General features: G+C 39.0%; 2 protein-coding genes across 2 annotated transcripts; one reads left to right on the forward strand and one right to left on the reverse strand.

The window, feature by feature from the left end:
• Positions 1-1,577: 1,577 nt before the first annotated feature.
• LOC146324446 (protein IFIT1 homolog B-like) lies at positions 1,578-4,794 on the reverse strand. Its single transcript, XM_084722327.1, has 2 exons — positions 4,714-4,794; positions 1,578-3,024 (listed from the first exon to the last, which is right to left on the reverse strand). Exons 1-2 carry the CDS (start codon positions 4,716-4,718, stop codon positions 1,731-1,733), a joined length of 1,299 nt encoding a protein of 432 aa, XP_084578453.1. The 5' UTR covers positions 4,719-4,794; the 3' UTR covers positions 1,578-1,730.
• Positions 4,795-9,281: 4,487 nt separating this feature from the next.
• LOC146324447 (protein IFIT1 homolog B-like) lies at positions 9,282-12,321 on the forward strand. Its single transcript, XM_084722328.1, has 2 exons — positions 9,282-9,446; positions 11,006-12,321. Exons 1-2 carry the CDS (start codon positions 9,442-9,444, stop codon positions 12,291-12,293), a joined length of 1,293 nt encoding a protein of 430 aa, XP_084578454.1. The 5' UTR covers positions 9,282-9,441; the 3' UTR covers positions 12,294-12,321.
• Positions 12,322-14,897: the final 2,576 nt, after the last annotated feature.

The following is a 14,897-nucleotide window of genomic DNA, read 5'->3' on the forward strand; positions in this document are numbered from 1 at the left end:
AAGAAGAGTGAGAAGTCAGCTGTCAGTGGTCGTATAAAACAGAGCAGTTTGTCTCCACCAACCAGTCAAGTTACACTTTACTTCCACGTCTGTGCAGAATGTCTGTAGTGAAGACTTTCAAGGAATTTAATATAAAAAACAAACAAACTTCTCATTATTCAGGGAAATCAGATTCTGACTGAGAGAAGTTTCTGTAGCACTTTAATGACTCCGGTTGAATGAATAATTTTGAAATACACTTCACTAACTTCACTGGTGACAAAGTATTTATTATAATCAGTCCAGTTAATATTCTCATTATTCCAATAGTGTTTGATGTGAGAAATTCCAGGGCCATGAATCAAAGAGATTCTTTTTATCCTTTATGATGATGCTGTGTTTAAATAAATGTTTAAATATTGATTGACCATTAAAAACATCACTGCCCAGCAAAAGTCTGACTCAACACGCAGGTACTTAAATGTCTCTGTATGCTGGGGGATACAGTTATTTGATTGGTTGTTAGGGCAGGGATCATTAAGTGGGTGAACTTTTTATCATGAGAAACACTTCGGATGTTTCTGTTTCCACAGCTTTGACAAACATCTGGAGGAGACAATCACTCACATATTAGATTCTAATAATATAAAGGCCTGACATTTTGATTACTTTTTAAATTTACTTTTAAATTTATTTTATTGATTGGCTGAAGTGGGAGTAAGTCACAGGAACAAGTCTCAAGTCGAAAGCAAGTCACAAGTTACTGTGGTGAGAATCAAGCAAGTCTTAAGTTTTAAATCAGTTAAAAGACATTGATCATAAACATTTAGAAGTAAGTATACAAATATACTGTATATCAGCAGTAAAGTTTAAAAGTTGTAGTTTGATTAAATTAATTTGCAGTCTGTGTCCAGGACTGTGAGGACTGTAAACACCAAAATAAATCACATAAAGAAGATTTCTTAATGTACATGATGTATATTTATTAGTATCAGTGTGAATCAGTGAATGATTTAGCTTCATACAAATCATATATACTACTGTTGACATTTTTTCTGTGCAAATATATAACAATAATAATACATTTTATCAATATAACAAAGAAACTGGATTATATTTCATGAGCAAAATATTTTCTGGTCTTCCTTGTGATGTCCTCCTGCTCTGACTCAACCTTCAGTGATTTTTGGAGTTTGTTGTTGGGAAAAACTTTACTTGTTGTTAGCCACTAAATGCTACCTAAACCTTTAGCCATGCAACTGACTCTGCTGCATTGGGAGCTCAAAACAGCTAACTAGCAATAGCAGTTAGCTACATTAGCAATAACTACAGATACCTGACTGTCAGAAACTCTGTAAATCATTAAGAGTTGAGTTGCTGCAGGATATCAGAAAAGAACAAGAAAGAAAAATTAACTCAATCAAATCTCATAATCAACACTTGCCTTCTGGGCCACCACCACCACCACCAACAACAACAACGACAACAACAACAACAACAAAAACTAGTGTGGAGTTGAGTTGAATAACCACTTTATCATTTTTCTTAATTTAAACTCTGTAAAACTGTGTAAAACCATCTTCCATATTTAAGTGCAGCTACTTTAGGTTGGACACAGATTCCACAAATCTTTCCCAAAGTTTTCCAAATGTATATATAATTAAATTAATGAGCAGCATATGTGCAGATATTTTTAGGTAATGCAATACCTACATTTTTTTCTGGATTTAGAACCAGTGCTGGTAAAAACACTACAGCTCTTTCAGGTTTTCCAGACACTCCTCTATTTCTCCACACATTCGGCTCCTGCCTTTGTCTTTAATCCTCTTCAGAACTCTGATGCTGTTCTCACGAAAGAAGGATTGTAGCGGTATCTCTGCTGCCTTCATGTGAAATTTTATTGACCTGCTGTAATCACGTTGATGATTGTATTTATAGTTTGCATAGTTGTTGTAAAGCATCTGTTTGTTTTCAGGTTCTAGATCACTCTCTAGCAGTTTCTGGAATATCTCCTCTGCTTTAGCCTGGCCGTGATTTGACTTTGCATATACCCTTGCAAGATCTATTTTCTTCACAAGTGAAGAATGAGGGTAAAGAGAAATCACCTCCTCATGTAGACTGATTGCTCTGTCTATCGTTCTTTGCTTTGGGCGAGTGCCCCTGGAAACAATGATCCATTTGTAGCAGAGTGCAGCACAGCTCTTCAGATAACGAACATCTGGATGGTTTCTCAGAGCTTCCTCTGCCAAATCAATGGCCTCATCAACAGATACATACTTTATGAAAACCCAAAGTAATGTTTTCATACCACTGTAGCTGCTGACAGGATTTATTGAAACCTTTCTAGCTAACTCACGTGCTTCATCTTCAATTCTTTCTCCTCTCTTAGCACATTGCTCAAGGTAGTGAACAGCGAGGTATAGGTTCTCTGGATCCTGTTCCTTGGTAATTCTCATTTTCTCCACAATGTCAGCCTCCAGCCCTGTGTTGTAATTATTTAAGTTTTTGACTAAGGCTATGAAATAGCTGGAGTTCCACTCCACCATGTCCGGCTGCATCCTGATGGCTCTCTGGAAATAATCTGCAGCCTCTTGCTTTTTGTCTGCGTCTAAGTTCATCAGTGTCCAGGCTTTTTCAGCGTAGATCTCTGGATGGAGCTCATCCTGGGATGGAGATGGATATTCTTTCATCAGGGCGTCAACCTTTGACAGGTAAGCCTGACTCTCTTCTTGTTCTCCCAGGTGGTGGTGCAGCCAAGCCAGGTTCCTGTAGTTCACCACTAACCAGGGACCCTCATCTGCGTTTCTTGTCTGGCTGAAGGCCTCTGCAGCCTTGTTGAACAGACTCTGGGCGTCTTCAGTGAACCCCAGCTTGTACTGAATGTACCCCTGCAGGTTGTAAATGTGACCCAGCCAGCAGTTTCCCTCCTCAGTGCCGATGTCCTCCAGCTTGTCCCAAACACGTAACAGTCTGGGCCTGCTGAGGTCCAGATCCCAGGTGAAGTGGCACTGCAGGGCCTCCAGTGTTGTTTGACTCTGAGCAGCACTGATGGAGAATAAAATAAAATCAAGAAATGTTGAAGCACATCATCAGTAGGTTCATATAAAACAATCTGATGTGTGAAAGAAAGAAAGGAGTATGAAGTATTACAAAGAGATGATAATTCTTCACTTTTGCCATACTTGTTTTTTTTTTTTTTTCTTCTTCTTATGTACCAAAATGCCAACGCAAATTCATTGTAAAAACCCTCTTAGCAATAAGGGCTGAAGCTTCTGCAGTCAACAATCAGGTTTGCTGCTTGCCTGGATCAAGTAAAATGCCATACAGCTTCGTCCCCTGGAGAATCCATTGCTGGGTAGTATGGGAGCTTTTGCTACAAGCCATCTGGTTCTTGTGTAACCAGAATGAGATCCGTGTCCATATTCTCAGCACAGTCAAACATGTTCTAAGTGGGTGTTGGACTTTACCAGGGTTTCTCCTTGTCTCTGATCCTGTTTGTGATATTCTTGAACAGGATCTCAGGCATTGCATCTTTCCTTTTTTAGAGATGATATGTTTCTGTTGGGGCTGTTTGCAACCGAGTGTGAAATGGTTTGGATGAGAGTAGACAGGATTTACAAGGAGAAACGTTCAACTTTCAGCCCTCAGTAACAGACTTTAACTTGTCTAAAACTCAGCGACAGTAACAGCAAAACTCTCAACTTTGTAAAACTGGTTTTATCCAACCTTCCTACTACTTTCTTTCTACTCTGATTTAATATTTAGTGAAATTAGCCGTTAAATTGTTTTGCATGAGATTTTGATTATTTTTCACACTTTGCTAAGTAACTGTAATTCCATTATTTTTGCGGTAACTCGTAGTGTATCTTGTTACATTTAAAATTCAGTAATGTTGTTACAATTACTGAAATTTAAAAGGGCTTGTTACTTGTTACTTTGTATGAAAACAGAAAACAAGTTCAGAGGATGAAGGTTTTTTCATCATCCGACTTGGTGGGTGAGATTAACAACACTGTGGCCGCTGTTGGGGTAACTGTGGTATTTGTCACAACTGTAATAACTGTAATAACTTCACTCAAGGCCCAAACAGAACAATCACTAATCAACTGTACCATCTGCAGGGATAACGGCTGCTGGATCAACCTCAACAAAACTTCATCAGACACCTGACAACACACCTGGACGGTGAAAGTGACAGTTCACGTTAGCGCCTGCGGACAGTCAGCGAACAGTCAGCGAACATGTCTTTCTCAGTATGATCGGCTTTCATGATCAGATTTTTCAGAGCTGACCCAGTGTTTTTGTTAGTTTGTTTGTTTGGCACGTCTGTGCACAGAGAGCGCTGCTTTGCCGTGACTGTAAAATAATTTCATCTTCTTGGAGGAATGACGGCGGCTTCTTGATCTTCTCTTACTCTTTCATTGGCTTTTGTCTGTGTGATGTATTCATTTTTCTGTGACTTAATCTGTACTGAGTGTTTGGTGGTATAGTATGTGATAAAACTGCCAAAAGACAATCAATCATTAATAATTATTTTAAAACAAGTAAAAACACAATATAAAATTTAATGATCCTGTCTGAAAAGAAAGAAGGAGGAAAGACCAAGAACATAGAACGGAGAAAAATAAGAATAAAGACAGAAGGAAATGAAAACTTGTTGAATCCATGAATAAAATACAATGATACTTATATTTTTCTCCTATAATGACATGAAATGCAGAAGCAGTTACTCACTTCATCTTTCAGCTGTTTCTTCGACTCAGGCTGATTTTCGCTCTGGATGCTGTTGTGGGTTTGCTGTGATGTCCAACATCTGCGTCGCTATAAATAATGTGTATGATGTTGTTGAACAGGTATAACTTGTCTTGTAATAACATTAGTAATGTTATAATAATGAAACCTAAATGAACTTCAGTGGCCGAACATTTGCATGTAAAGTCTATGGAGAGATGTAAACAGAGCTGACAGATTTTTACATTTTATTTTAAGCATTCATTAGAAATTATTGTGGGAAATAATAAAAATATTGTCTATATTTTCAATTTTTATATCTAATTTCATGTATTTCTCTTTATATTGTTGGACAGGATTCAGTGAAGAATTAATGAAGTTTGAATTTTGCACATCTGTTTTCCAAACCTTCAGTCACAACAGATCCATGCAGAAAAATGATCGCAGGACACAAAACAGCAGTTTCTGAAATACTCAGACCTGCCTGCCTGACACCAACAACCATCCCGCGTTCAAAGTCACTTAAATCACCTTTCTTCATCGTTCTGATGCTCGATTTGAACTTCAGCAGCTCGTCTTCACCATGTCTACATGCTCCCATATGATTGGCTGATTAGATATCTGCATTAACGAGCAGTTGAACAGATGTACCTAATGAAGTGGTCGGTTAGTGTGTATTCATCCAATCTGCCAACCTTATAGCAGTTGTACAAAGGTCATCCATGCATTCAGTGAGCTTGTATGGGAACTTTTTCAAGTAACGCCGGCGGTCCTGTAGAGGGAGGAGATGAACAGTTCCTCAGCCATTGTTAAGAAACAAGCCAACAACAGTTTGTGAGCTAGTGTAAGCCAGCGCTTCTTTGGCAAACCTGCTTTTATTATCAGTTATTGACAGTAACGGGGAAAGCAACTGAGGAAGTTGAATTTCAGTGAAATAAAGGTCAGTGTTATAGAAAACTTGTTTCTTTATTTCCCTACATAAATCATGATCATTCCTGTTTGATGGGAAGGTGCAACCATTAAAATGTGGCATGAATATTTCACTCAGAATGGCAGAATAAAAAAAACAAAAAACATCATGCTTATTTTTCTTTCAGTTTGACAGACAGACAAGCGGCTGTAGGTTTTCATTTGTAAGAATTGAAAGTTAAGGCTCATGGAGGCTGTTTCATTTTCTTTCTGGTGACTGAAGGTGGTATTTTGTTGTGATTATTACCAGCAGCTTTCCAGATGGTTTCCATTAAAATTCTGATCTACTGGGATTTTTGCACACAAACATCTCCAGGGTTTACAGAGAACGGTCTGAAAAAGAGAAAATATCCAGTGAGGGGCAGTTCTCTGGGCTAAAATGCCTTGATGCCAGAGGTCAGAGGAGAATGACCAGACTGGTTCGAGACAATAGAAAGACAACAGTAACTCAAATAACCACTCGTTACAACCAAGGTATGTAGAACTTCATCTCTGAACGCACAACATGTCAACCTTGAAGCAGATGGACTACAGCAGCAGAAGATCACACCGGGTGTCACTCCTGTCAGCTAAGAACAGGAAACTGAGGCTACAGTTCACACAGGCTCACCAAAACTGGACAATAGAAGATTAGAAAAATGCCTGGTCTGATGAGTCTCGATTTCTGCTGCAAAATTCAGATGGCTGGGTCAGAATTTGGTGTAAACAACATGAAAGCATGGATCCATCCTGCCTTGTATCAGCGGTTCAGACTGCTGGTGGTGTCATGGTGTGGGAGATATTTTCTCGGCACACTTTGGGCCCCTTAGTACCAACTGAGCATCGTCTAAACACCACAGTCTACCTGAGTATTGTTGCTGACCATGTCCATCCCTTTTGACCACAGTGTACACATCTTCTGATGGATACTTCCAGCAGGAAAACGCACCATGTCACAAAGCTCAAATCATCTCAAACTGGTTTCTTGAACATAACAGTGAGTTCAATGTATTCCAGTGGCCTCCAAAGTCACCACATCTCTGTTCAATAGAGAACCTTTGGGACGTGGTGGAACAGGAGATTCACATCATGGATGTGCAGCTGATAAATCTGCAGCAACTGCATGATGCTGTCATGTCAATATGGACCAAAATCTCTGAGGAATGTTTCCAGCACCTCATTGAATCTATGCCATGAAGAAGAAGAAGACGAAGAATTAAGAATTAATTTTACCTCCAGCTAAGACCATGACAAGGTGTAATCATGATGTCAGCCTGGGGTGAGCAGATGAGACTGGGTGAGATTCGGGACAGGATTAAGGATTAATATAGAATAATTTCAGGTAACATAGTTTGTTATTAATTATGAAGATCAGTTACAAATTCTGAGGATATACAGGATATAAGATTTACCAAACATGAAATCATTGTTTTTTATTCTAAAAAGTAGTCAGTTATGTCCTGTGACTCATAAACTCATAATGTCAAGGCAGTTGCCTTCACTAGATTTTTGAGTTTTGATCAAATTCAAACTTTCAAAACTTTGAGAAAGTTTTGAAATAAACTAAATAAAGTTTTGCCAGCCTACAATCTTTTTCTGAGATCATTTACTTTTCTTCTTTAGATAAAATTGAATCTTCTGAGTTTTAGAAACCACCGTGCTCATAGTTTTGAACTTTCTGCTAGATTTATTTTATTTATTTGCCTTTGGACTGCTTATCTGGTTTTGACTTATTTTGACTCTGAGTTCATTAAAGCATTTAAACTGCATCTTCTGTGACTCCAGTCTGCAGTTTGGATTTTGTGTTGTCATGGGGGGCCTCACTTTTGTTAACAGGCCCATCCTAACACTACTTCATGGCCCTACAGAGAGATAAGAGAAAATATAAGAATATAAGTGGCAGTAAACAACAGGTGAGATCTGAACAGTGTGAAAATCCTCCTTGACTTTTGTTTCAGAAGAATAAAAACCTGCACCCTGCACTCTCATCTGTCACCATGCCAGCTCACAGCTCACCGTGCCACATACCAGTTCTCCCTGTTCTTCCAGGTGTTTCTGTTTCCATCACCTGATCATCCCCACCCTTTCACTCACCTGCTTCTCATTTTTAGATCATCCCGCCTCCACTCATTTCCTGGGTGAGGGCGTGGGGTTTGTTAGTCTGAACCCAGCAAAGGAATTTAACAGGGGCTGCAAAAACACATTCAAGTATAGATACCTGTGTAAAAAAAGACTCTGGTAACAGTAGAAGTACTGATTCAACTTCTTTACTGCAGTAAAAGTGAAAAAGTGCACACTCTGAAGTGTATTCTAAACTATGAAAGTAAAAACTCGACCTCTGAAGGACTTTTCTCCCTCTGAAGAACCCAGTTTCAAAAGCACTGAAGTCATTCATTCCCAGCCTCAAATAAAACAAAAACACATTAGTCAGCAATGAAATGCATTCTATTTATCCTTCTATCAACTGATCGATCTATGGGCTGTCAAATTTAATTAAATTATTAATTTAACTTAGATTAATTTAAATAAAACTTGGTGTAAAGGTGTGAATTAATGCATATAGTTTCTGCACATTTTAGACTCTGTGATGGGCTTGTGTTCAATCACAAAAAACATATATTATATAAAACAAAACACAGTATTTGGAAAAATATTGGAAGAGTTGGAATAAAATAATTTATTCCTTTCTAATGCCACCATTATATACTTCTACACAGCTTCATGCACCACAATATTCATATTTTTAAGTTAAATATCTTCCAAGTAAATATTCATATGTGATTATTACGGCCACCCCCACCCTGTGTCTAACTATTTTGCTGTGTAGTTCTGCTTATGTAAGATACAGTGTGTGAACTTGGGCCTGTGGTTGGCTCCAGCTGAAGACGGGGGGGGGGGGGGGGTTATCTGCTCCTGCATTGTTCATCCGTCCACCAATCGCTGGAATGCAGCTGGAAGCCGACACTAAATAAGCTTGGGCAGCCTGCCAGTCATGGCGGCTGACTTCCTCATAGACAGCTTGCCATGTGTGCCTCTTGTTGTCGTTTGGTGTACTATGTTCTGTGTTGTATGAGGCTCTAGCTGAGGGACTGGGCCAGGAAAAAGGTTTTGTATTAGACTACAGTAGGCAGAGGGGTGCTGGCTCTCTGTTGTTCTTATATTTTAAAATCTTGATAGGATAGTTTGTTTAACTTTGGTTTTTTCATCTTTTCCTTTTGGCACCTTAAGTAATTATTAGCTCCCACTTTGGTGAGCCCTCTTTGTGTTCTATTTATGTCTTTGTGTTGAGCAGCACCTGTCGGCCCTGTCACCTGTTTAGTTTGTTCCTCTTTTTTGTATTATTTGTCAATTTACCAGCTTGTGTTAATAAATAACTTTTACTTTACCACTTACAACTGGTTCTGTTTAACAGTGATTAAAATCACACACACACACACACACACACACACACACACACACACACACACATATAGCCACCCCATCGAATGTTCATGCCACTCTCTTGCCACCCCATGAATATTTCTTGTAGATCCACCCCTGAGTGGAGCATTACACAGGAATGAGGGCCCGCCCATGTGAAGTGCGTGATTAGTCTGTAGGTTTCTATTTACTGAGAAGTCAAGGTGCCTGAAGACTGATTTCTTTCCTTTCACAGAAAAAGTTAGTTTCAGTTTCATTTATGACCATCATGCCTTATTTACAGCCAAACACAAGTCGGACATCACAACAACAGCATCAAGAGCAAAAATCAGCCTGAGCCAGAACTGTAGAAACAGCTGAAAGATGAGGTAAGCAGCTGATTTCATATCACTGTAGGAGTAAATAATAAGTATGATTAGAATTTATTTGATTGGTTCTTTCCTCATTTCTTACTTTGTTTATTTGTAAGAAAGGCTTGAACAATACTGGGACTGTAAGAATGAGAAGTACTAAATAGTTCTTACATTAGTTAACAAATGTGGCGACACCTGTGAGTTAGTTGAGGCAGACAATTTGAGCTGCATTGCCAATCAGTGACATACCTCACTTTAGATAGTACATACCAAACACACCCTTCCAATCTGTTTAAACTACTAAACCTCCCATTTCCCCCTCTGCCTGCATGCATTTCTGCCCAACACAGTGTAGCTGCCTGCTCTTTTTTACCCCACCTCCACCCCAACATCCACCTACAGGCTCTGACATGAGGTTCAAGAGGTTCCTCATCGCTCCTCTTATATCTCTATGTAACTTACGGGGAGTGATGAAGTCGGAGCCTAGATGTTGTCTGACTTAACTGCATTACCTGCTTTCAACAGTCACACTGGTTATCCATATTAATGCTCCTAATGGGGATCAGAGAGAGCAGAGGGAGCACAGGTGCTGTGTAGCTGGTTCAGGCTGGAGTTACAGAGCTGCAGAGTTAATTCATGTCATGTTGTCTGTTCTTGACTTACTGTAAGTAAGTGCTTGTTTGTTCTTCTTTGGATTTCATGAGGAATGAAGTTAGTTTCACTCTGGTCTGCGTTTATGTGTTTTGATGCAGGCTTTAATATAGTAGATTGTGAATCATGAGTTATACTGTTGTCCACCTTTTTAGAGTGGCTAATGTGTCGACTGTTACTGTGTTAAGATCATCCTTTAATATTATATTTGATGCTACAATTTATTATGCTGAAAGACTAAATGGAAGAAAATTATAAACAGACTAAAATCTATTAGAAAATAACAAGATTTTAGAATAAAAAAATATGATATTACATTTGAAATTTCTGAGATTTCTCAGTGACCTAAATGGTTCTGGCAGATTTATGCCCACTTTTCTGCACAATACACAACTGACCCTTCACTAAGCCCCGCCTCCAAACAGACACTGTCCAATCATAGATTAGCAACCATGACTCGGGTGTCACAGGCCTGTGGAGCTTTGCATTTCTCTCCATGTTGAAGTGGTGTGCAGGCGACTCTGAGACCAACAATACTTGGTGTTTCATGAATCTGGATGGTGACGTCTTTGTTGTAGCACACAAGAGCACACATGTAGGGAACAGATTAAACCTTGCCTGTAATTTGTGTTAATGCTGCATTTGTATTTGTTCCCTTATTCACTCTTTTTTTAAATTTTTATTGATCCATTATTTCTTTTCTTGCTTTCTTAATTGCTTCTTTCCTTTGATTTCCCCTCTCACTTTTTCCTTGCTTCCTTTTACTCTGCTTTTTCTTTGCAGCAGACGTCTTTATATCTTTGCTCTCTGCTCAGTGCTTCGTACTCCCTTCTTTCTTTCTTTGCTCAGTTATTGTATTGTTTTGTATGAACCTACTGATGATGTGCTTCAACATTTCTTGATTTTATTTTATTCTCCATCAGTGCTGCTCAGAGTCAAACAACACTGGAGGCCCTGCAGTGCCACTTCACCTGGGATCTGGACCTCAGCAGACCCAGACTGTTACGTCTTTGGGACAAGGTGGAGGACATCGGCACCGAGGATGGAAACTGTTGGCTGGGTCACATTTACAACCTGCAGGGGTACATTCAGTACAAGCTGGGGTTCACTGAAGACGCCCAGAGTCTGTTCAACAAGGCTGCAGAGGCCTTCAGCCAGACAAGAAACGCAGATGAGGGTCCCTGGTTAGTGGTGAACTACGGGAACCTGGCTTGGCTGCACCACCACTTGGGAGAACAAGAAGAGAGTCAGGCTTACCTGTCAAAGGTTGACGCCCTGATGAAAGAATATCCATCTCCATCCCAGGATGAGCTCCATCCAGAGATCTACACTGAAAAAGCCTGGACCCTGATGAACTTAGGCGCAGACAAAAAGAAGGAGGCTGCAGATTATTTCCAGAGAGCCATCAGTATGCAGCCGGACATGGTGGAGTGGAACTCCAGCTTATACATAGCTTTAGTCAAAAGTGTTCATGATTACAAAACAGGGCTGGAGGCTGACATTGTGGAGAAAATGAGAATTGCCAAGGAACAGGATCCAGAGAACCTGTACCTCGCTGTTCACTACCTTGAGCAATGTGCTAAGAGAGGAGAAAGAATTGAAGATGAAGCACGTGAGTTAGCTAGAAAGGTTTCAATAAATCCTGTCAGCAGCTACAGTGGTATGAAACCATTACTTTGGGTTTTCATAAAGTATGTATCTGTTGATGAGGCCATTGGTTTGGCAGAGGAAGCTCTGAGAAACCATCCAGATGTTCGTTATCTGAAGAGCTGTGCTGCACTCTGCTACAAATGGATCATTATTTCCAGGGGCAGTCGCCCAAAGCAAAGCACGATAGACAGAGCAATCAGTCTCCATGAGGAGGTGATTTCTCTTTACCCTCATTCTTCACTTGCAAAGAAAATAGACCTCGCAAACGTGTACGTTAAGTCAAATCATAGCCAGGCTAAAGCTGAGGAGATATTCCAGGAACTGCTAGAGAGTGATCTAGAACCTGCAGACAAACAGATGCTTTACAACAGCTATGCAAACTATAAATACTATATTCAACACGATGGCAATGGGTCAATAGAATATCATATGAAGGCGGCAGAGATACCGCTACAATCCTTCTTCCGTGAGAACAGCATCAGAGTTCTGGAGAAAATTAAAGAAAGTTGGAAAATGTATAGAGTAGTTGAAGAGTTCCTGGAAAATTTGCAAGAGCTGTAATGTTTTTTTTATCAGCACTGGTTCTAAATCCAGAAAAAATGTAGGTACTGCATTACCTAAAAAAAAATCTGCATATTACTCTAGTACTCTCTACTATATATTAATTTGATTATGTATACATTTGGAAAAACTTTGGGAAAGCTGGCTATATATATAGCTGGACTCAAATATGGTGGGTGGTTTTATGTTGTTTGTGGTCCAGAAGGGAAATATTAATTATGTCTCACAGAAAGGACTTTTTCGGTTGTGAAGGAGATTTTGTTTTTCTGACATTCTGCTACTCAACTGTTGATGATTTACAGAGTTTCTGACAAACAGGTATCTTTACTTCTTTCCAGTATAGCTAACTGCTACTGCTAGTTAGCCGTGCAGAGTCTCTTGCATGGCTAAATGAGCTAGGTAGCATTTAGCAGCTAACAACAAGTAGAGTTTTGTCCAACAGAAAACCCCATAAATCACCAAAGGTTGAGGCAGAGCAGCCGGAGGACAACACAGGGAAGACCAGAAGATATTTTGTTCATGAAATATAATCCAGTTTCTCCATAAAATATGATGAAGTTTCACCAAAGTCAGTGAATTCTTGTGTTGTTTGTGTTCTGATAAACAGTCAATTAATCAAATTCAGTGCCACATATCATTATTTTCTATGCTGACTTACTTTAATTGTCATACGCAATCAAACACATCAGCAAAAGCATGAGAGATGTTGCTGAGTGACAGATTTATCTCTGAGCTAACTAGTAGCTAGTAGCTAAAGTAGCTAACAACAAGTAAAACTGTCTGTCCATCAGGAAACTCTGTAACCTGTACGCTGAAACCTGAGGCAGAGCAGCCAGAGGACATCACAGGGAAATAACAGAAAATGATTTCTTCATCAAATAAATCAATTTTCACCAAAATCAGTGAATAGAAGGCTGTTTAAAAATATAAAAACTTATACATTTTCACTGAAAAAACTGTCAACAGTAGTATATATGATTTGTATGAAGCTAAATCATTCAATAACACTACAAAGAACTGTTGATATGTTCAAATGTTTCAAATTAAATGATTAATTAAAATAGATGTTGATGTGATGTTCTTTTTCTTATCTCACATGTAACCATGGTGTTTATTATATTCCTGTTGTGTTGATTTGTTTTTCCTCAGTAATGTATTTAAAGTTTTAAGTTAGTTTTAGTTTAGTTTGTATTTAAAGGTCTCACACTGTCCAAATCACTAAAACACCCCTGCCTAAATATTTTAGACATTGTGGTAGACTGACCGGAGACATGACGATATCGTCTCAGCCCTGAATATTATTCTGTGTGTTGTTGGGAGTGAGTCAGCTGAAAATCTAGTCAAAGCAATCGTATGTAATGAAGAGTAATTAACACCCCTGTAAATACATGTACAGGCCAAAATAACTGCTAACCATATTCAATAAAGTTGAACCAGTGAAGAAATGTGTTCACTGTTGTTTGGACTTTGAGCAGCTGTTGCAAAAAAAAGTTTTCCAGATCAGTGGTGCAGTACACAAGAATGAGGGCCCACCCATGTGAAATGTGTGAGAGGTCTGTAGTTTTCTACTCACAAGAAGTTGGGGTGCCTGAAGACTGATTTGTTTACTTTCACTTTCTCAGAAAGTGCTTATCTGCTCTGTTCACATCTCTCCATAGACTTTCCATGCCAAGAAAAAGTTAGTTTCAGTTTCATTTAAGACCATCACTCCATATTTAAAGCCCAGCAGGAGTTAGAAATCACAACAACAACAGCAGCAGCAGCATCAAGAGCAAAAATCAGCCTGAGCTGAAGAAACAACTGAAAGATGAGGTGAGCAGCTGCTTCTGCATTTCATATCACTGTAGGAGTAAATAATAACTATGATTAGAATTTATTTGATTGGTTCATTCCTCATTTCTTACTTTACCAAATAGTTATTATATTAGTTAACAAGTGTGTTACCTGCTTTCAACAGTCACACTGGTTATCCATATTAATGCTCCTAATGGGGATCAGAGAGAGCAGAGGGAGCACAGGTGCTGTGTAGCTGGTTCAGGCTGGAGTTACAGAGCTGCAGAGTTAATTCATGTCATGTTGTCTGTTCTTGACTTACTGTAAGTAAGTGCTTGTTTGTTCTTCTTTGGATTTCATGAGGAATGAAGTTAGTTTCACTCTGGTCTGTGTTTATGTGTTTTGATGCAGGCTTTAATATAGTAGATTGTGAATCATGAGTTATACTGTTGTCCACCTTTTTAGAGTGACTAATGTGTCGACTGTTACTGTGATAAGATCATCCTTTATGAGAAATATATTTTATATTACAATTTATTATGCTGAAAGACTAAATGGAAGAAAATTATAAACAGACTAAAACCTGTTAGAAAATAACAAGATTTAAGAATAAAAAAATATGATATTACATTTGAAATTTCTGAGATTTCTCAGTGACCTAAATGTTTCTGGCAGATTTATGCCCACTTTTCTGCACAATACACAACTGACCCTTCACTAAGCCCCGCCTCCAAACAGAAACTGTCCAATCATAGATTAGCAACCATAACTCGGGTGTCACAGGCCTGTGGAGTTTTGCATTTCTCTCCATGTTGAAGTGGTGTGCAGGCG

The sequence above is a fragment of the Lutjanus erythropterus genome, chromosome 7, assembly GCF_056507025.1.
Source record: "Lutjanus erythropterus isolate fLutEry1 chromosome 7, fLutEry1.hap2, whole genome shotgun sequence".
In the NCBI taxonomy this organism is placed as follows: Eukaryota; Metazoa; Chordata; class Actinopteri; order Lutjaniformes; family Lutjanidae; genus Lutjanus; species Lutjanus erythropterus.